Raw genomic sequence first — 24893 nt, 5'->3', positions numbered from 1 at the left:
TTCAATTAGACAAACTATACTTATAGTGCACGGGTCCGAAATTCATTAAAACCATCTCATGGTCACGATAAAGTCAATGCCAAGCAAGTATTAGTTTAGTTAATGGATTGATATATCATTGCATTTCGTTGAAAATTTAGGACATTTCTAAAATCACAAATAAAAAGAGGCTAACTAAATCGATGGCCAATTGTAATAGGTTATTTATACATAAAGAAAGAATTCATTAAAAATAGTGAAATTATTAAAAAAAGAAGATGGTGAGAAAAGATGTGGAAGTTTTTGGAAAGGATAAAAATGAAAAATAATGAAATATTTGTGAATTTTTTTGCAAACAGAAAAGCGGTGACACGTGTCACAATATTGTTCACAACAATCCATTTTCATGTATTATATAATGTAATATAATAATTCTTTAATTCTTTGTCTTAATTCTTACACATATAGTAATTTTGTCAAACTTATTGTTTGCACCACTTAAAAATATACACTTAATCAAAGTTTAGCTATATTATATTTTTTCCATTTAAATTATCATCTCAATTCAATTAAATTTATATGTTCCTCTTTTCTTATAGAAAGTTCTATATAAATTAGGCAACAATGATATCTCATATATGCAATAACATACTTTTATACATATTTAATCATATTTAATTGCGGATACATGTTGCAGATATCTTAGATAGGTAGATTTTGAACAAAAAGACTTAATTTTCTTGAAAGACAACAATATTGAAATTACAAATACGATTAAATAAAGATAAAAATGAGAAGGAGCACATTACATGATATTGTAAATTAATAGGGCTTGATACCAAAATTGGTTTCCATCCATGGTCTTGTTGGATTTAAAAAAGAGAGATGTTTTATTTGCAAAGAAAAAAAAGTGCAGAATAAAAGGAAGAAAAGATTATGGATAATGTTGGACTTAAAAAAGAATGATGTTTTATTTGTAAAGAAAAAAAGTGAAGAATAAAAGGAAAAAGATATTATGGACAATGTCAAAATTGGGAAATCAAATAGAAAGGAAACTGGGCTACCACTCCAGGGAATCAAACCGGTGAGAAAAGGGTTCTCAAGGTGGAAAGGAAAGCATGATCGACCACAAGAGCAACTGGAAATTTATGATTCATTTGGACAATGCAATTATTTAGGGCAAAAATGAGGTGAAAGCCAAAATAAAAATGGAAGAGAACGACAAGCATTTGACTGAGTGTATGGAAAAATTTCTCACTCGCCACTAGATTTCATATTGCGACCTGCAATCATTTCTTTAATAATAAAAAAATAATAATATGTGCATGCATGTATATTGTATTCTTTTCCCATTACCTTCGTGATTTTGAATTACCTTGAGGCCCGGAACCACATTTCCCAACTTTATGGGCTTGGAGTGGGCGGGCAAGCCTATAGCACCGGGCCCAGCTTCCACAAAATCCATCTTTTCTGTTTTAAACCATATACATATAGTAATTAATAATTTTAAATGTAAACTTTATTTTTTTTTTGTCATAAGAAGAAGGTCTGATTCCATGACATTTTCAACTTCCTTATGTACAAGAATTATTAAGGACTTTCATCTCATTAACAATAACTTATTCGAATTTTATTTGCATTTCATACTTTTTAAACTGTCGAAAGAGATAGCGCCGATTTTTAAAATTTCATCATCCGAAGCCATACATTTACACTTTCATAGTTTCAGTTGGGTGTGGACGGGGCGGGGGAGAGGATGATCGGTTAAAAAGGAAACTGAAATTAAAATTTTTTTGACTCTTTTAGGGGGTCATCTATAAAAATCAATAATTTGTTCGCCACACGTCAAAAAAAAAAAGAAAAAGAAAAAGAGAGAGTCCACGCGGTAGTTGGTGATTCATCCAAGACTTAAAGAGGTCAACTTTGCAATTTAGACGGACCGAAGGGAGAAAGATCACTTACACCAAAAGAAAAAAAAAACACCAAAAAAACAAAGGAAAGAGGGAGAAGGGTCAGCCAGTTCCGTACAAGAACTTTCCAGAATGTCGCCGGAAGCTTCCGTGACCACATAACAGAAGGTTTTAATTTCGAGTTTGGGATTTAAATAATAACCGAACTTCTTGGAAAAGCTCGCTCTTTGGTCCCAAGTAAGCTTTTCCAATAAGGTATACAGCAAAAAAAAGAAGCTTTTCCAATAAGGCCAAAAAGCAACTCCATTGACTAAAATTTGACCTTTTTTTCGATCCCATCATATGTTAATATAATTTACCTTCATTTTGGAAGGGGCTTTAGTGTAATGAGATATAACGCCTATTCAGAATTAAAAAGTTATGGATTCAATTATCATTGGTAGGACTCATATATCTCTCTATTTTGTTTTATTTTCTATTATTGTTTTAGACCATTGGCTTACTATCAAAAAAAAAAAAAACATTCATTCCACTGAAAGTTGATAATTCCATATCCAATATGCAACATAGGGATGGAAAAATCGGGGTGTTGTTCTTTTTAACAAAAGAGATTCCGCGATAATTTGATGATAATTCAACATATAGTATATTCAAACACATAAGATATACATAAAATCATAGGCCAGATTTTCACAAGCACTAGCCCTAAAACACGCGTGTAAATCATCGCGACATATAGTGCCAAACACAATAGTACTAAGATACGTTTATGTTATCGGTTCCATAGGGTTGAGCAACATAGTGGCTTGGATGGCCCACACTTAGCATAAAAGTTATACTGAATATAAGATAATCGTTCATCCCCGCTAATAGTAATGCGAGCCCCAGCCACCATGGCACGGTTGATAATAGCTTGTTTCATCGTTAGATGGATAGTAACAATTGCTGGAGCTGCCGCCAGTGTAGTATCCACCCGAAGATGAACCGGCTTCATCGGTGTAAAGATCTTCTTCTGCTCTGCCGGTGTAGTTACCGTAGTTCGATAAGTTGCAAGGCAGTTGCTGAATTTGGGGGAGCGATTGCCAAATTTCTTCCTCCGATACAAGCTACATGAAAAATTGACAATTTGATGAGATCAGCATCAGAACCAACGAGGTTGTTTTAAACTCTATCATCTAAAGGACGAAAACTACCTACCTCAGGCGAAGTAAACTGATAACCAGTTGCATGAGTTTCGGATGTGGCTGCAGCGGCACAGTTGGTCGATTCGTCTCCATGACAAGTCGATTCATCGCAATTTCCGCTTTTATTATACAAGCGGCAAACAACGAAGGGCATCTGCATAAATTCAAGGAAAATGTGAACTTGGATTATATTGCATTGGAAGATGAAAAGATATATTGGTAAACCAAGCTCATTTTAATGTCTAGGTAGTTATTTAGAATAATTTATAAAAATATTGATTTTAGTGTTACTTGTTATTTAAGTTTGTCTGGTAAGTTGTGTTTGGGCTTTAAATACCGATGTATTCTCAGTGAATGTTGAACGAGCTAGAATACGAATTACGTCTTTACATTTCTGAAATTCTCTCTGTAATTTATTAGTTTGTACTATTCATAGTTGTAGCTCGAACTATTTTTGTCGCACTTCCAACAGATAGTACCTTAATCTCGAATTGGAAATTAGTTAGTCAAACTCTTGAAAGAATACTGATAATGACTAGGTTGAGCCCATGCACAAATTAGAACTTGGGTACATAGAATTACCTCACTGACATTGTAGCCAAGAGAAGACGCATTTAGGTGATACTCGTGCAGGATCCAATTAGTCTTCGCCCCATTGGAAGGAGATCGCTCGTAAAAGGTTAATATGTTCTTACTACCTATTTCATTGCCGGTAGTTTCACTTTTCACTTTCTTGAGTTTACTGGTTACTTTCCAGTAACCGATGTTTGGAACGGTTCTCTCGGCACGACTGCTGTTGCGATACTTCCCTTTGCGTGCGCAGAAGAAGACCCATTCCCTTCCATTAGACTTTATCTTCGCAAGCCCTTCATATGGAAAAAGCGCAAAAGCAATCAATCAGAGTCCATCAGGGAAAAAATACTTAAAAATAAAGAATGGATTATATATATTAGACAAAAGCTACTATATGAATGCATTACGACACATTCATATATTAGCAAACCATCATGTAAGAAATACAATTAGAACATCACCACTTTACCATAGAAAATAGCAAAATGATGTGAAGGTCGGCCTAGCTTACTCTTGAATTGGCGGGGCAGCTCTTTAGGATGCATGGTGTAAAGCTCAATATCAGGAACTGTATGAGCGTTAGCCGATCGAGTTGGATCCTGAAAGTGGTTGAGAATCCTCTGCTTTAAGTAATATGTAAGAAGTTCGTCATCCGTTGGGTGAAAATCTAACCCAGGAATGTTTGGGATTTCCATATTTTTGGGGAATCTCCGCAAAGTATGTAAGCAGAAATCAAACACTAATACTAATCGAAGTTCGGGTTTTTATTTGAGAAAGGGCTATGTCGTTTGTTGGGGGCAAAGCTTTGAGTCCATCATTTTATAGCTAAGGACCGTACGTGGACAGGAGTCAAACTTCTAACAATGTTTTGGAGTCTATCCCCCTTGGATGAGAAGTGCTTCTCTTGTTTAAGAAGTGCCTTTTGGTATACACTCAGCAGCAAGGCAATTTAATTGGTTATTACTTTTCTTAAAATATATATATATATATATATATATATATTTGGACTAGTTGAAGGGTACTTTGGGCTGTTGATTACATGTAAGGGCAAGTCCAATGCTTGACAATAAGATGGGTGCCAATGTGGATCCTATACTTATCACATATTTGCCACATCAAAAGTCATAACACTCACATCCTTTTTTGCAAATCTTCTCTAATAGTTGACACTCTATTTGGGTGCCAATGGGGAATTCATACACTAAATTCATAAAGATAATTATCATTTTCACTAATTATAAAACTTGATTAAATTACTTATTATTATTTTTATATAATTATCTTTTTTTTCTGTTTTTAAAAAATAAAATAAAAATTAAAACTGCCTCTTTGACTAGTTTTTAAAAAAATAAAAAGGAGGCAGGCCGTGTGGGCCTAGAGCAGGCCACGCGGCCTGCCCCCATCGGCGGAGCACTCCCATGGGAGGGTCAAGGGGAGTGCCAGGCAGGCAGCACCGCCACGGGCAATGCCACCATGCCGGAGCAAGTCCAATGGCGGTACTGATTGGGTGCTGCTGGACTTGCTCTAAGAGCCTGACTTCTTACAAGATAACAGTTATTAAGCAACAATTTAGTACTGAAAATGTAAAAAGGTTCGGTTCTTAAATTCTCGACTGTAATTTATTCTATTCAATCTATCAACACAATCAAAGTCAGTGAGGTATCTGCTTGGCCCCGGTACGTAGGTGTGTTTTTTGACTCCATGTAGCTACTTATATTCCTTGTTTACTTGAACACATTCTGATGACTATCGAGCTAATGCATAACTCGATAACACCTTCGCTGGTATAGCATCTCTACTAGGAGTAAATTCATTCATTCTGCTTGTACAGGGCATAAGCACAAGTGGGACTAACAAACTATTAAAATTGTACTGGAATCAGCTCAACCCAAAAGCAAAAGAGAAATTCTATAGGCAAAATTTAATATTTTTTTTATGAAAGATTACCGAAAGAAGGTCAATTTTTGAGGGGAGAGAGAGAACTGATAATAAAGAAATAGCTGGAAAATCCAGACAAAAAAAAACTTTTTGAGAATTATAGTTAAATTAGTTTTTTTTTTACCTTACAACTTCTTGGACCCAACTTAGGCAATTAGGTTGATCACGTATCAAATTATAGTCAACAAAATTTATGTTTTAGCTTTTCTGGCCTTTTTCCAACTTTAAATGCCTTGTTCGGATCGAGGAAAATAGAGGGAAATGGAAGAGAGAGGAGGGAAAGTAGACCCAACTTACCTTATTTGGTTGAGCACAAATCAAATTATGCTTAACAAATTCCTATTTTTCTCTACTGAGAAAAAAATTCCTATTTTTCTTTTCAATTTTCATGCTTCGTTTGAATCAAGGGAAAAAGAGGGGAAATAATTAAGAAAATTTCCTTTTCTTTTCATCCTTTTTCGGCTTCAATCTTTTGTTCGAATCGAAGACTCTTAGTATACTTGGTTAACCACGCAATTTGATTATGTTTAAGAAAATTCCTTCTTAATTTTAATTCTTTTTCTTTTTCAACTTTAATGATTTATTTGAACCCTAGGAAATTGAGCTATATGAAGGCGAAAAGAGCTTTTTAAAATTCCTAAACATGTTCCTGTCCCTTCCTCTCCTTTTTCTCTTTTATTCCATTTCTCACAATCCAAACAAAAGATAATTTTTTTTGAAAACAGATAATTAAAGCTCCTTCAATCGATAATATGTTTCAAACTTGGTTGAAGAATAAATCTTCATTTCCAATATTTGATTGTATTTACATTCGAATCAAAAGTATAAACTAGTAAGATGGTGAATTCAATCATTTTGTAAAGTCATGTGGTGAGAGATATTGTGTCCCGTACAGAAAAATTAAATCGTAAACCACAAGTTTATAAGAGATTATGTTTCATAACTTATCAACTCGAACTTTTGGGTTGAAGATTAATCCAATCACTTATAGACTCAGTGAAAATTTTACATGGTATTAGAGCAGATTATGTTACATGTGCGTCTCATTTTAAACCGACCTAGGTGTGGCCTCATCAGTTATCCCCTCTTCCTCTAGCCCGAAGTGCAAGAAGAAGTCCGCCTCGTGGTTATAAGCCTCAAGGACTTTGTCCTCTGTGCTCGGAGGGTGGGGGCTAACATGAGGGCCATTTTGGTTGCTCTCGACATTGTGCATGGTGAGGTGTCAAGCCCACAATCCGCTTTGATACAATATCAAATTTTAAGGTAATCACAATAATTTAATCTAAAAAATTAACCCTATTAAATACAATGTGATTTATTTATTTATTACTTTGTAGAGCACATGAATTATTATTATGGACAAAATTTTCTTTTGCCCTCAATTTTGCTATCACTATATATATTTTGGGTGAATTTGCTCCTAATGTTTTGAAGTCGACCCAATTCGATCCAACATATAGCAAGTTAATGAAAAGTCGACTTCCTGCTCCTTACATGATTGATGACAATCTACGTATCGATGACTCATTTGAATCTTGTGGGATGGATATAAATGGCGTTAATTGAATCGGCATGTGGAAAGGAGATCAAAGTAGCACGATTGTGGAGTCCAAATTCACTTTAATGTACATCCTTCATCACATTGTGGTATGTACTCCATGTACTTATACCAGTTTATAATTCCCGTGTGGTATTAAAAAGAAGAGATGTACTCAAATTCATATAAGCCATAGTTGGTAATTTAAGATGGTATCGGAGCATGTTATAGTTTTGCGCATTCTTGTACACTCACACTACTCTAGACCCAGTGCTGAGAGTAGCCAAGGTATGCCTCTTATTAGTACCCTTGCCCGAGCACAGGAAGAAGAAAAAAGCTCTACTCATGGTCTAGCTCGTGGTCTGTTATTGAATGTGGGTGTTTAAGGACACGTGGCACGTATAGGAAAGTGAAAAGAACAAGTGTTGTCACACAGAAGTGAGTGTTGACGGTTAGAATCTCACATTGAAAAATCAATGAGAAAATCATGGATTTATAAAATGATTGGCTTCACTATTCTATCTGCTCAAGCTTTACGCTTGGGATACGTCAAGTGAAAATCTTAAGCAATCATTGCTCAACAACTTTAGTAATTTTTAAACCAAATACATTGTCATTGGTTTCATATAATAGAACACGCATAGCATTGAAACAAAAACCAAAGTGAACAATAAAAAGCAAATTACAAAAGCCACCCTTAAGCACTTCTTTTACGAGTAACAGTTGGAACACATCTCACAATAAATACTAGACACGACAACAATCATATTCATGGAAACTTAGCTAGCTCCATGGCCGAACAAACTGACATCCTGACTAGACTTAACCGTACCATTGCAGCCCCTTGCCCTTGCTACTAGTAGAACGAGTTCCAGCCACCTTGGTACTGCTGATTGTAATCATCAGTCTCGAGTGTCGACGCAGAGTAATTGTTGGAGCTATTGCCATCAAAGAGCCCTTCAAGAGATGGACCAGCTGCATCTGCATATGAGTCATATATAATCGGCTCTTCTACCAGATCACCTCCAATTGCATAGGAGTCACTTGGCAGTTCTTGAATATCGGGCAATGATTGCCACACTTCCTCCTACATCGCGAATCAATTAATGATCAGATCAGATGATAATATCTGAAGCCTTTCCGATATTATATCATATGGACTGGTTTAAAAGATCATTAGTTGATTTATCGGAAGAGTGAGGTTTTCTAGTATTTTTTCTCTCCCACTCGCAACTGAAGTTGCGCAAAGTACCATTATGATGAAACTTTGATTCTGAGACTTAAGTATGAATGAAGAAAGAAAACAACTAACCGATACAGTTGAAGCACTTCGATTAGTAGGAGACGGGCTTTCAGGCGTGGCAGCATTGTTGCTCAAGACCTCTTCGTGGAAGGTTGATTTATCATCATTGTCATAATCTATATTGCCACTTCTTTTGAACACACAGCAGACAACAAAGGGCATCTGCAAAATTTCATGACAAATTATATCAAGTAGAAGATTTATATAGCTTTTCACCAACACATAGAGTTGATGCACGATTCATTTGTTGGACGAACTAGTTAAGGAATTATTTGTGACAGAGGACAGGGATGATTAGTAACTACTTTTGTGCCCCTGCGCGAATTAACATGTCATGGATATATAACAAGTACGAAGTACCTCATCGATGTTGTAGCCGAGATAGGACTGATTTAGGTGATATTCGTGCATGCCCCAGTTGGTCAATTTCCCATTTGGAACACGCCCTCGGTAGAAAGTCAGCGTCTTCTTCCTACCTAGCTCTTCACGGGTGTCTTCGCATTTCACTTTCTTATCCGAACTGGTGATCTTCCAGTAACCAACGTTCGCAACGGTCCTCTCTTTCCGAAAACAGAAAAAGAACCACTGCCTTCCATTGGACCTCACTGCCGATAGCCCTGTATAAACGCCAAGATGATTAGCAAAGTACCTCAAGGTTGGATTATGACTACGCAAGGATTTGCCGAAACACTTACTATTGTACTGGTGTGGAAGTTCTTTGGGATCCCAGTCTGGGAGCTCGATATCAGGGATTAAGTGACGGCTCCTCGAGTAATTAGGATCCTCGAAGTAATCGAGGATCCTCTGCTTCAGGTATATGAGAAGTTCACTGCCTGTGGGGCTAAAATTTAATCCTAGAATGGGTGGCATTTCCATGGTTGGCTTGAGTGTGGTTGATAAGGCACAATAAATGCAGTGATTGAATACTATATATATATATATATATATACTGTGTGGAGTCAAAGCAGTCAACTTAATAGTCTTTGCCTTACTCGAGAAGTGCTCCCCTTGTCTGAAAAGGGTGTCTCCATAGTAAACTCCACCGCAAGGCACTTGCATTGCTTTTCTTAACTCATTTTCCTTTCTCAATTTGTTAAAAAGAATGTTTCCTTTCAGCCAAAATTGGTTGCCTTAATCCCGCTTCGATTGTGCAAAGGAGAGATTTTAGGAATATTTGTAATGAACTCAAGAGTACAGTCAACTAATTTTTTTGGAGATAGGACATCCATAGTGTTACATAGTGACTGTCAGACAAATGTTATATTCGAAATCATCACAGTCACAATAATAGAATCACTCTTGAGTCTTTGATAGATTATTGGGTTTTTTCGCTCCAGTGTGATGTTTCTGCTTGGCACATGCTTTACAAGGCATGGAAGTACAATACTAGGCTGATCTCTAGCTTTTAGTAATGTGGTAAAATATCTCTGCGTGAAGTTGTTATAAATCGAAACCAACTGGAGTAAAGACCAAGCTGACGACGGAACGGAATTAATGCGAATTTTATTTTGGGAAAGATTAATTAATCGGCAATTCCTTATTTAAAATTGTATAGCTTTATTCACAAAAATAAAAAATAAAAATAAAAATGCATAGCTTCTTCATGAAGCCCAAACCTTGCTTCCCAAGACTCGTACCTTTTTTTTTTTCCTCAATTTCTTGCACCCTACTCGGCGCCAGAAATAGGAATAGACATGTCATATTCACATATTCTCAGGGAAGTTTCGTTGCGCCCAAGCATTTTTACGGTAGTTTCATTTAGCTCCCCAGTATTCTTTTTGGACTGAGAACAATCCTAAAACTTTGGAAACTTTGGAATGGATCTTGTTGGACATTTTTTGAGTACATATATAGCCTTTCTGTTGAGGAATGACATTCTTCAAAAATTCTCAACCGTGCACCAATGTTCTCCGATCACCGAACCATTATTGCATTCTGAAGTGCATGTCACATGCATCAAGCAAATACTGTTTTTTGCCGAATTCGAGCAAATACTGTTATATATGCACTTTTATAACACGACTAGCAGACCATGGCAGGGGAAAACAGAGAATATGAACTACCAGTTCTTTTTTTCGCTGCGTTGATCAAACATGTCGACCAAACATGTCGGTTTCCTGTTTCCATAACCTTACCGTGTACTGCACTGACCGTTTAAAGTCAACAACTGTTTGGTTTCACGAGGAGGGAGGGAGAGAGAGAGAGAGAGAGTTGACTACACTATAGGCAGAGAACAGAGTTGAGTCTCCGTCTTCCCCTGAATCTGATTGAAACTCTTTGGTTTCAGAAGCAATGGGTGTTGATTGTGGGAGTAATGGCTATCCTTGGTGGGCATGCCTGTGCTGTAGCTTTTTCTCACTGTTTCCTTCAAGCGAAAGAAGTGCAGAATCTGCGGCTACCAGTTCAGATGATGCCATCTCTCGGGACTCTGATGTCCTAGCCGAACATTTATCCGCATCCTCAGCGGAATTCGAACTGGGCTATGAGTATGAAGTTTTCCTGAGCTTCAGGGGACCGGATACTCGCAAAGGCTTCACTGATTTCCTCTACAACGCCCTGTAGATGCTGGGATACGCACCTTTCTGGACGACGAGGCGCTCCGTAAAGGAGAGCAAATCAGGCCTAACCTCCTGGAGGCGATCAAGCAATCAAAGGTCTCTGTACCCATCTTCTCCACGGGCTATGCTTCCAGTAAATGGTGCCTCAAGGAACTGGCCCAGATGGTGGAATGTAGGAACTCGACAGGGTAGATGATATTGCCCATTTTTTATGATGTCACGCCCAATGAGGTTCGGCATCAAACAGGACGACATTATAAGAGAGCATTTTCACAGCACGTGAAGGGATACAGCTCGAACATCGTTCAGCAATGGAGGGATGCTCTAGCTGAGGTCAGAGCACTAAAGGGATGGGATCTGAAGAATGTGGCAAATGGGTAATCATTTATAATTAACAGTGACCTCCTCTTCCTGCTGATATTCTGTCGTCCTAATTTGGTAGTGTAATTCCGAGCTCAATTTGCTGAATCCTGTCAAGTATGTTTGTTGACATCCGTTAATTTGATTTACCTTGTCGCTATCGTTATCGTTTGTGCTCCTGTATGTTAGTGTTTCCTCTTAATAATTATCAGTTTTTGGATTTTGTTTTTAATGTTTCTACATGAACATGTGCAATCCTGCAGACACCAAGGCCAGTTAATAAAGCTAGTAGTTACAGAGATTTTGAGGGAATTAAAGAAAGCTCATCTTCTTGTGACCGACAACTTAGTTGGGATTGAGGATCGCTTGGAGGCAGTCATCCGATTGGTTGATGTTGGCGCGAGAGATGTAAGGATGATTGGGATATGGGGTATCGGAGGCATCGGTAAGACGACGTGAGACCCGGCATTTTTTTCATATACGCATACGTATACATATACTTACATGCTTATGTAAATATATATATATATATATATATATATCATATACTATACTTTTGGGTAGCATGGCTCCACGTGGCCCCAAAATTTTCCCCTGAGCAATCCTTTTCACCGCCATCTCATTCATTTCCTTTATCTCATTCTTGTTCCTTCTTTGTTCGTTTTGCTGGGAAGAAGAAGAAGAAACAGAGCACTAGAGAGAGAGAGAGAGAGAGTGCGAGTGAGAAGAGAGCGAGGGCGAGATCGAGCGAGCGAGCGGTAGAGGGGAGCTCGAGAAGGAGCCGGCGGAAGAAGAAGAAGAAAGGAAGGGCGGAGAGGAGGATGTGAGGGTGACAGCAGTAACCGGGCAAAGTGGGAGTCAGGTTCGAGCGGATTGAGAGCATATTGAGTAGGGGAAATGGGGAAGCACCCGAGAGGAAGGGGTTAAACTTATAATTGGGTAAATCAACTGATATGTTTAGGTATGTGAGATTGATTGTATTATTTATACAGTTTAAGCTTTGCTTATTGTGATAAATTGAGGTCGTGATTAGGTAAAGGTAAAATATTGGATTGACAAAGTTCAAGGTTATAGTTAGTTACGATTCTTGAGTCGTAGCCTAATGAACAGGGAAACTAATTATGGGGGGTTTATGGTTGAACAGGGAAAGTAGGTATATATACATCATTAGTAATTTTGAAGTAAGTAATATAACTGTAAATAAACAAGTTTGATACATTATTTTATTATAGAATTTAATACTCATCGAAGATGCAATTCACTCCTGTATATATTTTTTTAGATAAGCTAGGAGCTAGATTGACAACATGGGAGAATCTTTTTGGACGTCGACGATCAGCTTAAAGGATTTTGCAGCTACACCCACTCGTAATATAGGTAGTAAGTTCATGCAGAATGCTATAAATATGTTACGACTTGAAACTTTTATTTAGTTGGCTTACTGATGTTGGAGAGAAATAACACTCTCTTGAAATGTATATAGATATTAGAGTTTGTTGGATTAGTTACATATATTTGGGAGTTTATGGAAGGCATACTTTTATATGAATAGTTTATGAGGTAATGAATATTAAGAAAATTTTGGGGAAACTCTGCTAAAATTTCGAGTCGTGATAGATGACTCTTGCCAAGGTCATCTACAATCAGATTTTGCATCAATTTGACGGTCGTAACTTCCTCAATGACATTCGTGAATCGGTAAAACAGAATGGTCTTAAGTACCTGCAAAGTCTGCTAGTTGCTGATATCTTAAGGCGTGAACGTCAGGATTTCACTAGTGTGGATGAAGGAACTGAGGAGCTTAAGCGCAGGTTCCGTGACAAGAGAGTCTTCATTGTTCTCGATGATGTTGATCATGCCAGTCAGCTCACTGCACTGGCAGCAAAGCTTGACTGGTTGGGTCCAGGAAGCAGAATTATCATTACAACTAGAAACAGGGTTGTCTTGCAAGTACCTCAAGTGAAGTGGACATATGAAGTTGTAGAGATGAATGAAGATCACGCTCTCCAGCTCTTCTGCAAGCATGCGTTCCGTCAAGGCTCTCCCATGGCAAAATTGAGTGCTCTGGCTAAGGGTATTGTGGAGACAACTGGAGGGCTTCCTTTAGCCCTTGAGGTTATAGGCTCTTTTCTATCCGGCAAAAGCGAGACGATATGGGAGTCAACTCTAGAGAAGTTGAGAGCAATCCCATATGCAGAAGTCCAAGATAAGTTGCGGATCAGTTATGAGGCATTGGATCATCAGCGTAAGCAGATATTTTTGGATATTGCTTGCCTCTTCACAGGAGAAGATAAAAATATTCCCTCATATATGTGGAAAGATTGCAATTTCTTCCCGGAAGGTGGAATTGACATCCTCCTTCTAATGTCTCTGATTAAGATTGTACCAGATAACAAGCTGTGGATGCATGATCAACTCAAAGACCTCGGTCAGGAAATTGTCCGGAAAGAAAATTATGGACAACCGGGAAAACGCAGTAGGTTGTGGTACTATGAAGAAGCAAGGGATGAATTGGACAATTCTGAGGTATAAATAATTCAAATGCTGCACTAACCCTTGGGCGTTTTAGATCTTAATTTATCTTAGAACTTCTTTCGAGAAGTTTCATCTCATTGTTTACTAATTCTCAGTTGTTTGTGGAGCAGGGTACGGAGAATGTTTTAGCCATCCATCTTGATTTTAGAGTTGGGTCCGAAGACTCGTGTTTCACCGAAGAGCAGTTTAGAAAGCTATCAAAGTTGAGTTTCCTCCGTTTACATTGTACTGCTCTGGAAGGAGATTTTGATGGCTGCTTATCGAACTTGAGATGGTTGAGTTTGCATTAGTTCTATATTGATGAACCAGATGCCTATGCCAGCCAATTTAAATCTAAAGAACATCGTTGTCCTGGAATTGACATCATGCGATGTTGGAGATGGTTGGGACTCAATCCAGGTCATACGAACAAAAGTCGTCTTCTTTTTGTGTGTAATCTTTGTATTAAGCTTTGATTTCTGATTTGTATAATTTCAACTTGCTTTGCAGATGGCTGTGAAGCTGAAAGTCCTTTCCCTTCAACACTGCCATTATATTACCAGAATTCCTGATTGTTCCCCATGGGCTTCCACCGCCTTCCATTCATTTCATCTGTTTCATCGAAGAAGAAACAGAGGTTGAGAGAGAGAGAGTTCGAATCGAATGTGAAAACGGAAGGCGAAAAGAAACAGAGAGTCTGATTTCAGTGCTCTGATTTTTCTTTGTTCTTTCTGGCGATTGTTCGGAGAAGAAGCGTCTGAAAAGTCGTCGTGAGGGAGTGAGAAGTGGGAACCCCGTTGGGCCAATGGAAGATCGACACGTGTCCGAGGTGCTGTGCAAAACTATATAATGTATTATTTTTCACGTCCTGCCTGGGCCTGCACAGCATCGTCCGGCTGCTCTTTTTGTCATCGCCATGCCTTTATTCTATCCTGGGCCGAACTCGTGACAGATCATTGGGGCCGAAAGACGGACCACGGGCTTTAACTTGGCCCAGTTGATTCGTCCAGTTTGTCCACATGAGCCCAAGCCCACGTCAGTGTAATGCGACATCGGTAGCATGGGCCTAGTAGGATTACCTCGGGACAACTAGACCCAACACTATGATGTCATCGCAGCCATCTCCTTCTATATAAGCTTACTAGTGAAACTAACCTGTGCATTGCGAGCGAATTAAGTGATCTACTAAAGTTTAACATATGGGTCTTCGGTATAGTATGGGGTTTAATATGCAGATGCCATAAGGTAATTTTTGATTTGATGATGGACATAATTATAAATTATAATAATCTCAAGCACTTAGATGCAATTGAGAGGTTATGAATTTAAGGCGTCAGTACTTAGAAAAGAGAAACAACCCGCGTCTTGACGTATATACTTGAAAGATCGCATTACTTGTCTCTTGCTTACGTCCAGTTTCCGTAATTAATCAAGGTGCGCTTCTGATTAATTAATTGATTCGACGTTATTGACATGTGAGATCTTGGTATTTCAGTTAATTCAATTTTCTAACGCCTATAACTTTCCTTTTCTTTTTCTAATTTTATCTATCTAAGAAGACGCGTTTTAGCTGGATTGAGATATCACATAAACCTATTTTGTTACATATTTATTGATAATTGTTATGAGTAGACATTTATGGAACAAAACATTAAGTTCTTATTCACGATAAACCACCATCAGAGCCTTCTAAGTTTAGCTTCAGCTCTGTTCTGAGACAGAGAACAGAACGGCGTTATAGACAAGGAGAGCGACGGAGACGACTGAGCTGAACTAAATTCGAAGGAGAAGAAGAAGATTGAGCTTAGGTTCTCGATCGGTAAGTTGATTTTTCATGGCTTTGGCATGTTTATTTCTTATGTCTACACGAACATTTACACTTAATTCCGCCCACTTAACCTTACTATAAGGTCTGGTTTAATGATTGGATAGTTAGGTTGAGGAGGTCATTGATTGTAATATCAAAGTTCATTCTATGGGAATTTCACTAGTTGTGAAGAAGTTTACGTTTTCGTGATTGTTAAGAATGATACTTTGATTAATCTTTTTGCATTAATGGCTGATCAGAACTTACTTGTTTGAATCAAAGTGTGTACTAGCTAAGAATGTTGATTGAGTACAGCCACATATTGAGATTAGTAACTGTTTATGTATATGATGATCTAAATTGGTTTGTTAATATATACTTTGTTAAATGATCTTACCTATACTCAATTATCTTTGTTTATCTAAAGTCGGATAAGAGTTTGTCAAAGTGAGTCAAGACGGTCGTTTGATTTGGCTATTTGGATGACTTGAGTTGTCTGGGCATACCATGCTTATTATTAATCTTGATCATTTATTGGAATGTTATTCTATATGTTCCTTGAATATTCAATGAGACTTTTGCCTTGATACTTTATATGAATATGTCTTTGCTATGGAATAAGAAGCAACGAGTTAGTTGAATGAATAAATTAGAGAAATCGATGGATTAGCTTAGACTAACTCATTTAAATGTTTAGTGAACTAAGCTAGGACAAATTAATAAAATATATTTATTACTTAATATTAATTCATTGGTATAGAATGTACTTGAGTATATTAGGAACTGAAACTTTTGTTTAGTTGGATTAGTGATGTGGATGCCATGACCTTCACACTCTCCCTGAACTTCCTACTGGGTTGACTAATCTTCAAGTTACTTGTAAGTCACCGGTGCCAATCCCGAATCTCCCTGATTTAATTAATCTGAAGCAGTTGACATTTTCTGAGTGCTTTAACTTGGCAAAGATGCCCCCGGGCATTGCCAGGTTATCGAAGTTGGAATTCTTACAGTTTCACGGAACAGGGATTAGCAGCTTACCTGAGGAAATTGGTGCACTTTCTCGGCTAAAGGTGCTCAGCATTGTAAATTGCGGGAGACTTCGATCCCTTCCCACCCTTCCCCCAGGCCTTCACGATCTATCTGTTGTCGGATGCAATCTATTTCATGCATTACCGGATCTTTCAAACTTGCAGAACCTATCAGAGCTCCAACTATGTGCATGCTCTCTGATGGAAATTCGATGTCTCGGGAGATTAGCATTCTTAACACGCCTGACAGTTAGAAGCCCGAGAATAGCTAACCTTGATGCGCTTGAGAGAGTAGAAGCTCTGACATACTTGGAAGTCTCATACTGCAAAAATCTTGAAAGACTACCGGATTTATCGAATCTGAAGTTGTTGAATGCGATAAAGGCTAATGAGTGCAAAAGGCTGGTTGAAGCCGAAGGCCTTGACGATTTGTGCACCCTGAGGAATTTGGAGATTTGCAATTGCACATCCTTGGAAACATTGCCTGATTTGTCGAGCTTAAAGCTGTTGGAAAGCTCGGATGCTGGAGGCTGCGAGAAGCTACAGGGCCTAGAGGGACTCGATGAGTTGGAATCATTGCAAACGTTAGATCTCAGACAATGCAAAGTAATTAAAAGGTTGCCAAATGTCTCGGGGCTGATGTCCTTACGGTGGCTAAATATCTCAGGCTGTGATAATCTAACAGAAATCCTGGAGCACGAAGAGATAAATTTAAGATCAATTTCTAGATATTAAGTGAAATTGAGGGGTACGGACAACTTCTATGATGGACTTCAATCTCTCAATATCAGACTATGGTGAGTTTACAACTTCAGAGAGAATTTCCTTCGATATTCATCGCTTTTGTCTCGAACTTTTGGTTTGTAAATGGCAGAGTCAGTTTTTCTGCACCATTTATTGTTTACTAGGTAGTGTAGTCAATGCAGACATTTGATAGGATTAACTGTTAAGGCAAACTTTCTGAATTGCCCTGTGTGTTTGCCTTAATCATACTGTTTGGTGCCAGATCGATATTTGATTGATTACTGATAATGCTGTCTCGTGTATTACTATCACTATCATGTACCTCAAATAAATGGTACCTGATGGATGAGATTTTTAGCTCTCGAAGCATATTGAATGGAGAGTTCTATAACCTCGAACTATCTGACAAAGTGTTATTTTGAAGCCTATGTCCTGTCGCAAACCATGCTTCTTCGAATTCCTTTCTTTAGAATAAGAAGCTTGCCCCAGCAAGTACTTGTAACTGTTTTCCCTAGGTCACCTTTTTTGACATCTTCCAGCTATTTTTCTGTCATCTCTAACTGGATATCATCAATGTATAGTGAGGAATGTCCGGTTATCTGACTCATGAAGGATTACTTATTCGGAGACCCTTCCAGTTGTGGTTAGTGTCAAATAACTCTTAAAGTTTCTTTCTTTCGGTTCGCTTGTGTTTTTTTTTTTTTTAATTTTAATGGTTGTCTATATCTCGTTTAATGCTTTATCAGTTATCAGAGAAACAAGAAAGGAAGATAAGCTCCTTAATTGGCTTGCTGACTACTTGCACTGTTGGTTGGAATGGAAGGAAAGAAGCAGCTGGCAATGTGGGAAGAGATCGATTCAGGATTTTCTTAATTTTGAGAAGTGGAATGTGATTTTCATAGACTCAAATTGTTGCAGATACGTCTATCTGATAGTTGGGTACAGCATTACAAAGCAATTGAAATGTTTATTTACTTTCTAATTCACTCATTTGAATGAATATCTGTTTCGGATTCTTGATTTTTGATCGACAGCTGTTGAGAAATGCCCTCAGAAATGTCAAACTTATCGTATTTGTAAGAAGAAAAAACAGTCAGCTAGAATTTAAGAAAACTATGCAAAAGTGAAACTTGCTAAGGAAGGTTCAAGCACTTGCTATTGAACAACCTGGAAAGGAGAGTAGTCCTTTGTCTGCACCATGCATCCCTTATTATAACTCATACCCAAATGTCGTACAGGTAATATCTTTTCCCACCAAAAAAACTAGCAAGGCACTCTACCAATTATCAATCTTATAGAGTCTCAATCGATTTGAATCTTCAAAGACTTCTAAGTGAAAATTTTCCAGGTTTTCGAGCCCCTCAAGTTCTGGTACCTTCTCGCAGCCATCGGCATACCATTGTCTCAATACTCCATAGTTCGATTGGTCGAGTAACTTCTCAGATGAACAACCTTGTAACCACCCTAATGATCTCAATTCATCAAGCCCATCAAGTTCTTGTAACTTCTCAATACCATTACCACGTAGACATTGCCACACTTTCCACTCCGGCTGAGTTGGTGACTTTACAACTATTTTCAGCCCCTCAACTTCTTGCAACTTCTCACAACCATCAGCATCAAAATATTCCAACAATCTTAAGTTTGACAGATTGGGCAACTTTTCAATTGACTTACATCGGCCGATACTTAACTGTCTCAATGCAACCAATTTATCAAGGCCGTCAAGTCCTTGTAACTTCTCACAGCCACAGGCATAAAGATATTGCAAAGATTTCAAGTTCGATAGATCAGGCAACCTTTCAATTGCTTTACATCCTGAAATCCATAGCCGTTCCATTCTTTCCAGAGATTCAAGCCCCTCAAGTCCTCGTAACTTCTCACAACCATCAGCCCATAAGTAACGCAAGAACTTTAAGTTCGACAGACTGGGCAACTTTTCAATTGATTTACAATCTCTAATGGTCAATCTCATCAATGCTCCCAATTTATCAAGCCCATCAAGTCCTTTTAGCCTAGTGCAGCCTTGAACATCTAGATACTCCAATGACTTTAGGTTTGACACATTCAATGTTTCAATGGACGCCGCACAAACTGTCAACTGAGTCAAGGCATGCAAACTGCTGACTCCTTGAATTTCAACAAGCTTTTCACAAATATTTACATTCATCGAAGACAATGCACTCAACTTCGACAGATCTGGTAGCCTCTCAAGACTTTCACATGCAGAAATATCTAGCCTTTTTAAAAATTCCAGCTTATCAAGGCCATCAAGTTTAGCTATCCTTCGGCAGAAGGAAATGTACAAAGTTCTCAATGACGCTAGATCACCGAGGCTCTCAATTTCGGCAAGCTCAGGGCAGTCGTGTAGCTTTAATTCAGATAAGTTTTGCCAATTTGAAAGCACCGTCAATCTCGCAAGGGAATGACAACGTGATATACATAGCTTATGCAAACCCAATGGAAGTTCGGGAAGGCATTGGAGATTGACATTACCAATAGAAAGCTCCTTAAGCATAGCCAACACGCCAATTCCGTCCAGTAAGATGCTAACATTTGACCGAGATATATGCAGCTTCTCCAACTTTGGCAACTCCAAAATCTCCTTGGGAACTACTGACCGGACAAATTCTATCTTCTTTAGGTTAATCAAATAAGGGAGATTTGGTATTGGCACCGATGACTCACAGGTCAGTGACACACTACTTAAGCTGCTGGGAAGCTCAGGGAGAGTTCTAAGCTGTGTGCACCATGCTAAATCAAGAGTCTCAAGACAAGGAAGGCCCCCAATTGTTACTGGAATGCTGCTAATATTTGTATGACGCAATAGCAGGACCTTTAAAAGGGATAGCCTCCCAAGCTCGATTGGAATTTGTGCAACTAATTGACACCCTGAAGCGTCTATGGATTCAAGTTTCTCTAACTGTCCAAGAGCAGTAGGTATAGATTGGACTGAACTACGATCAATCTTAAGCACTTGCAGATTAATCAGATTCTCAATGGAATCGGGCAATATCGCCACCCTTGTCTTGGATAGAACCAACTCGACCAATGAATTCAAACCCCCAATAGACTTCGGAAGCTCTCTCAGAGGAGTGCCTGCTAACGTTAGCCGTCGCAATGTCACTAATGATCCAATCGACTCTGGAAGCTCACTGATTTTTGATTGATCAAGGCTGAGATCTGCGAGAGATGTTAAATGGCCAATAGAACTCGGAATCTGAGTCAGACAAGCACAGTTGTTGGCACTTAGGATTTTGAGTTTCATCAAACCTTCCAAGCTAGGCAACTTTTTTATGCCAGTTCCATCAATGACAAGTTCAAGCAAAGTTTCCTTGCTGTCCAATTGCTCTGGAAGCTCCTTAACGAAACGACAATTTGTCATATTGAGGGAAGCAAGATGCTTAAGCCTACATATGGAAGGGTCAATCACGTGTAGTCTTTTGCAATTCCTTAGATTTAACCTCTCCAGGTTGCAAAATGGAGACAAATCAGGAGTTCGAGTGAGTTCTGTACAGTAGCTGAGGTCAAGAACTTTCAGCTTCATCGTCATCATCTGCAAAACAATTAGTAAGTATTGCCGAACTTGCCATAGACAACACTATCAATTAGAGAGTTCAATGTATTAGCAGAGACCTGAATTGAGTTCCAAGCATTCCAATTATGCGTGACCTTGCTATTTGACAAATCAAGGATGAGTAGGCCCTTTACATTCAAATTTGTCGCTGTGCAGTTGAGTGAAGGTATTTTCCACCGAAGCCATCTCAGGGCTGGTAGAAGATTCTCAAAATCGCCATCAAGATTAGTGCAGTCTAGTTGGAGATATCTCAACTTTGATAGCTTCCTAAACTGGCTAGGTGTAAAACAGCAGCACTCCAACCCAATCTGATATTCCAGTCGGATGCCTTCTATATTTTTCGACCCCTGCTCCAAAAAGATAAAAGAAAGAAAGAAAAGAAACTTTGCATAAAGAATTCCATTTCTTTTATCTGTCTAACAACACAATAGCCTTTTGTACGACCAAAGATGGAAAAAGAAGAAAATATGTTTTACCTGATTGTTCAACAGCACATCAATTGCTTCATCGCCCCACAACCTACTCCGCTTCCCTGGTTCTTTAAGGTTTTCTTGCCGAACAATTCCCCTACCAAGATCTCGAAGCTGATCATGCAACCGTAGCATATTGTCCTCTCCAATCTTAATAAGAGACAATAGTTGGAGGACTTCAATATCAGCTTCCGGAGAAAATTTATACTGATCTTCCCACATGTGAGCTACGGTCTTTTTATCTTCCCCGCTGAAAAGGCATGCAATATCTAAAAACATTTGTTGCTGTTCGTGCTGTAATGCATCATAGCTAATCCTCAACTTGTGTTCGACTTCGTTATTTGGCACTATCTTCAACTTCTGTGATGTTGCCTTCCACGTATCCTCACTTTTCCCATGCAAAAAAGAGCCAATAACTTCAAGAGCTAGAGGAAGACCTCCCGTTCTTCTGACAATTTCTTCTGATAGAGCTCTCAGTCTAACCGTGGGAGCATCTCTCCTCAAGGCATGCTTGCAAAATAGTTGGAGGGCCTGCTCTTGTTGCATTTCCTTTACTTCATAGACCTGATGCTCTTGAGGGACTTCTAAAGCGCCCTTGTTTCTAGTGGTGATGATGATTCTACTCCCTTGGCCGAACCAGTCAAGTTCCGCAGCCAGTGCATTGAGTTGATAAACACTATCAACATCATCGAGAAGAATGAGGACCTTCATCTCACGAAACCTACGCTTGAGTACACTTATTCCTTCATCAATGGAAGCAAACTCCAAGCGGTCACACTTCAAGAGGTCAGTAACAAGTTGACTTTGCAATTGCCGAAGACCATTGTGACTGCGCCCAGATGTTTCTCGTACATCTTGTAGGAAGCTGCAACTGTCAAAATCATCCAATATCTGGTTATAGATGACCTTAGCAAGTGTCGTCTTTCCAATGCCCCCCATGCCCCAAATACCAATAAACCTCACATCTGGCGCATCGACACTCAGCATTCTCATGACTGCTTTCATGTGATTGTCGATCCCTACTAACTTGTTATTGACACAAAGGTGAGCATTCTTCAACTTCCTCAAAACCTTTGTGACTATCATCTTAATCAATTTTCCTTGATGTCTGTGGCATAAGATTAATTTCGTGAGGGCAAGGTAATTTTTGCCGACAATGTTTCATAGATTGCGAGTGAAAATGGTGCAGTATTGTCAATTTCTATAGGATATACAAAACTTGTCATAGGACGCCAAACGGCAAACCATACTGTCATTCCCACTGATCTTACAATTCCCATCAGTTTTTCCAACCTGTACTAGTCGTGAGAAAATTTTTAGATTTGTTAAATTGTACAGTCTATAATTTCATTTTCCTAGAAACACGAATTGTTCTAATCATATGTATGTTAAGTCGATGATAAATATGATTTACACATTATACGGAAAAGTTAAGTGAAAGATGCAAATAATCTATAGCACCAGACAGATAACTACGCAATAGGGAATGGTTTAATTACCCATTAGTCTCGTTCTTTAATTCCCAACCCTTCAAAGATCCAACCTCTGCAAGTGCTCTCCTCCACCTTTGAACAGTCCTAGGGTCCTGCTTTTTGGTGTGCTGCCGAAAGGCTTTGGCGTAACTTCCGGTCTGGTGTTGGACTTCGTTTGGCGTGACATCGTAGAAGATGGGAAGCACGATCTGCTGCCTTGCTTCCCTGCACTCCATCATGAAGGCAAACTCTTTGAGGCACCACTTACTTGATGCATAGTTTTCAGAGAAGATGGGGATGGAGATGCTAGACCGCTTGATACCCTGCAGAAGTTCAGGACCAATTTCCTTGCCGATGCCGAGCCTCTCATTGTCCCTGAAGACGCGGATCCTAGCACCTTCAAGGGCAGTGTAGAGGCCATCAGTGAATCCCTTGCGAGTATCTTCTCCCCTGAAGCTCAGGAAGACGTCGTACTCATATCCCGGTTGGCCACTGACCGAGGACGAGCATGAGGCCTCGACTCTGCAGCCACCACCAGTGCCACTGGAGAACGCATCATTAGAAGTAGTAGCTGCAGATTCTGCAGTACTTCTGCTTCTTTTCTTCATAACAAAAACAGTGACAAGGATCGAAACGAACGACGAGAGAAAGGCAACGCATAGGCATGCCCACCAAGATAACCAAGGACTACCATCAGTAACCATTTTCGTGTACTTCCAATCAAAGATCGAATCAGCGAGCTGTCAGAGAGTTTTTTTCAATCGCAGTAGTTGATGTGAGAATTTTGATTGAGCTCTCTCCTCCCCCTCACCTCAGCCTATGAACTCTTTTCAGTATGAAATCAGTCAATCACAAATTTTTCTTTTTTCTTTTTTTTTGTTTTTTTATCCCAATCCAAAAGCGATGTATGTCCCAATCACCCAACAGTGAGTCTTCGTTTTTTAAACAAACTCGAATTCATCCTGATGGGATCTTTCCACGAAGCCCATGCCATCATTAGTTCAACTACCAAGACTAAATTCACAATTTGGTCCTTGAAAGATACATCTCGCTACAAATTGGTCCCTGAAAGATTTGTAGTACATTAATTGGTCCCTCCGTTTGAAAGGTCAGAATAATTTGGTCCTTCCGTCTTAGTTTTCATCTCGTCCATAACGGACATTGTTGATTTGGCCTGTTATTTGCTGACCTAGCCTGTTAAAAGCCACGCTGGCACTAAATCCCCTAAAATGAACGTCATTTTAGGTAATTTATTAATTTCTTTTCAAATAAAAAATAAAATGATTACCTTTCGAATAAAAAAAACAAATTTAAGGGCAGATCACACCGGACCCCTGCACCTGCTCTCCCCATCAAGGGAGCTCGTTGCAGGAAGGGGGGCCAAACTGCCCCCATTTCTTTCTCTCTCTGTTCTGGTTAGTATCCAGAGAAGGGGCAGAGCTCCATGGAGTCGTCTCGGCGGAGCTCGAGCTTCTAAAGGCTAGAGGGTGGCGGAGATCCTAAAGCTAGGCTCACGATTGGTTGCAATGGGCAAAGTTAATGAGGGATTAAGGAAGGTCGATACCTCCTCTTTTCATTTCGGTTTCTGGCATGGGGAGGGGCAATCGAATCAATGAGAGAGAGAGAGAGAGAGAGGGCGGGGGGGAGGTTGGGTTGGGTTGATAGGTTGGAAGCTGCATAACTCATACAATTTTCCTCTTCAGGTCCATTCTCTCTTCCCATCTCTTTATCTCTCTCTATTGGTTTTCCATTTTCTTTTACGGGGGTTTAGATCGGCAATGACCCCCCATCTCCGCCTCTGAGGAGCGGCGAGGCCAACTCTGGGAGCTCTGTGCATGACAATCATCATATAGTCGATGATCTTTTGAATCCTCTTCGACCTAATTTCTGACGGGTCAACTTCTCAGTCAAGCTCGTGCAGAACCGGGTCGCCTTCCTT

General features: G+C 39.1%; 6 protein-coding genes across 6 annotated transcripts; 2 read left to right on the top strand and 4 right to left on the bottom strand.

Moving 5' to 3' along the window:
* Positions 1–2516: 2516 nt before the first annotated feature.
* Positions 2517–4450, bottom strand: LOC116196392 (NAC domain-containing protein 14-like). The gene is made up of 4 exons (XM_031526077.1): positions 4158–4450; positions 3656–3939; positions 3087–3227; positions 2517–2995 (listed from the first exon to the last, which is right to left on the bottom strand). The coding sequence occupies exons 1-4, from the start codon at positions 4339–4341 to the stop codon at positions 2756–2758; spliced, it is 849 nt and encodes a 282-aa protein (XP_031381937.1). The 5' UTR covers positions 4342–4450; the 3' UTR covers positions 2517–2755.
* A 3220-nt stretch (positions 4451–7670) lies between these two features.
* Positions 7671–9342, bottom strand: LOC116196390 (NAC domain-containing protein 62-like). The gene is made up of 4 exons (XM_031526076.1): positions 9120–9342; positions 8785–9041; positions 8434–8586; positions 7671–8208 (listed from the first exon to the last, which is right to left on the bottom strand). The coding sequence occupies exons 1-4, from the start codon at positions 9298–9300 to the stop codon at positions 7978–7980; spliced, it is 822 nt and encodes a 273-aa protein (XP_031381936.1). The 5' UTR covers positions 9301–9342; the 3' UTR covers positions 7671–7977.
* A 1292-nt stretch (positions 9343–10634) lies between these two features.
* On the top strand, positions 10635–18460 carry LOC116193915 (TMV resistance protein N-like). The gene is made up of 8 exons (XM_031522656.1): positions 10635–11359; positions 11606–11797; positions 12304–12319; positions 12960–13868; positions 13988–14276; positions 14367–15675; positions 18017–18078; positions 18182–18460. Exons 1-5 carry the CDS (start codon positions 11175–11177, stop codon positions 14165–14167), a joined length of 1482 nt encoding a protein of 493 aa, XP_031378516.1. The 5' UTR covers positions 10635–11174; the 3' UTR covers positions 14168–14276; positions 14367–15675; positions 18017–18078; positions 18182–18460.
* On the top strand, positions 15674–17528 carry LOC116196383 (putative adenylate cyclase regulatory protein). Its single transcript, XM_031526070.1, has one exon. It carries the CDS (start codon positions 16629–16631, stop codon positions 17424–17426), a length of 798 nt encoding a protein of 265 aa, XP_031381930.1. The 5' UTR covers positions 15674–16628; the 3' UTR covers positions 17427–17528.
* Positions 18461–18627: 167 nt separating the features above from the next.
* Positions 18628–21366, bottom strand: LOC116196373 (putative adenylate cyclase regulatory protein). Its single transcript, XM_031526054.1, has 2 exons — positions 21072–21366; positions 18628–20991 (listed from the first exon to the last, which is right to left on the bottom strand). The coding sequence occupies exon 2, from the start codon at positions 20989–20991 to the stop codon at positions 18712–18714; it is 2280 nt and encodes a 759-aa protein (XP_031381914.1). The 5' UTR covers positions 21072–21366; the 3' UTR covers positions 18628–18711.
* LOC116193914 (TMV resistance protein N-like) lies at positions 21366–23854 on the bottom strand. The gene is made up of 2 exons (XM_031522655.1): positions 22982–23854; positions 21366–22590 (listed from the first exon to the last, which is right to left on the bottom strand). Exons 1-2 carry the CDS (start codon positions 23656–23658, stop codon positions 21429–21431), a joined length of 1839 nt encoding a protein of 612 aa, XP_031378515.1. The 5' UTR covers positions 23659–23854; the 3' UTR covers positions 21366–21428.
* Positions 23855–24893: the final 1039 nt, after the last annotated feature.

The sequence above is a fragment of the Punica granatum genome, chromosome 2 (assembly GCF_007655135.1).
Source record: "Punica granatum isolate Tunisia-2019 chromosome 2, ASM765513v2, whole genome shotgun sequence".
In the NCBI taxonomy this organism is placed as follows: Eukaryota; Viridiplantae; Streptophyta; class Magnoliopsida; order Myrtales; family Lythraceae; genus Punica; species Punica granatum.
The sequence above is the reverse complement of the archived record's forward strand: the minus strand, read 5'-3'. Positions and strand labels throughout refer to the sequence as shown.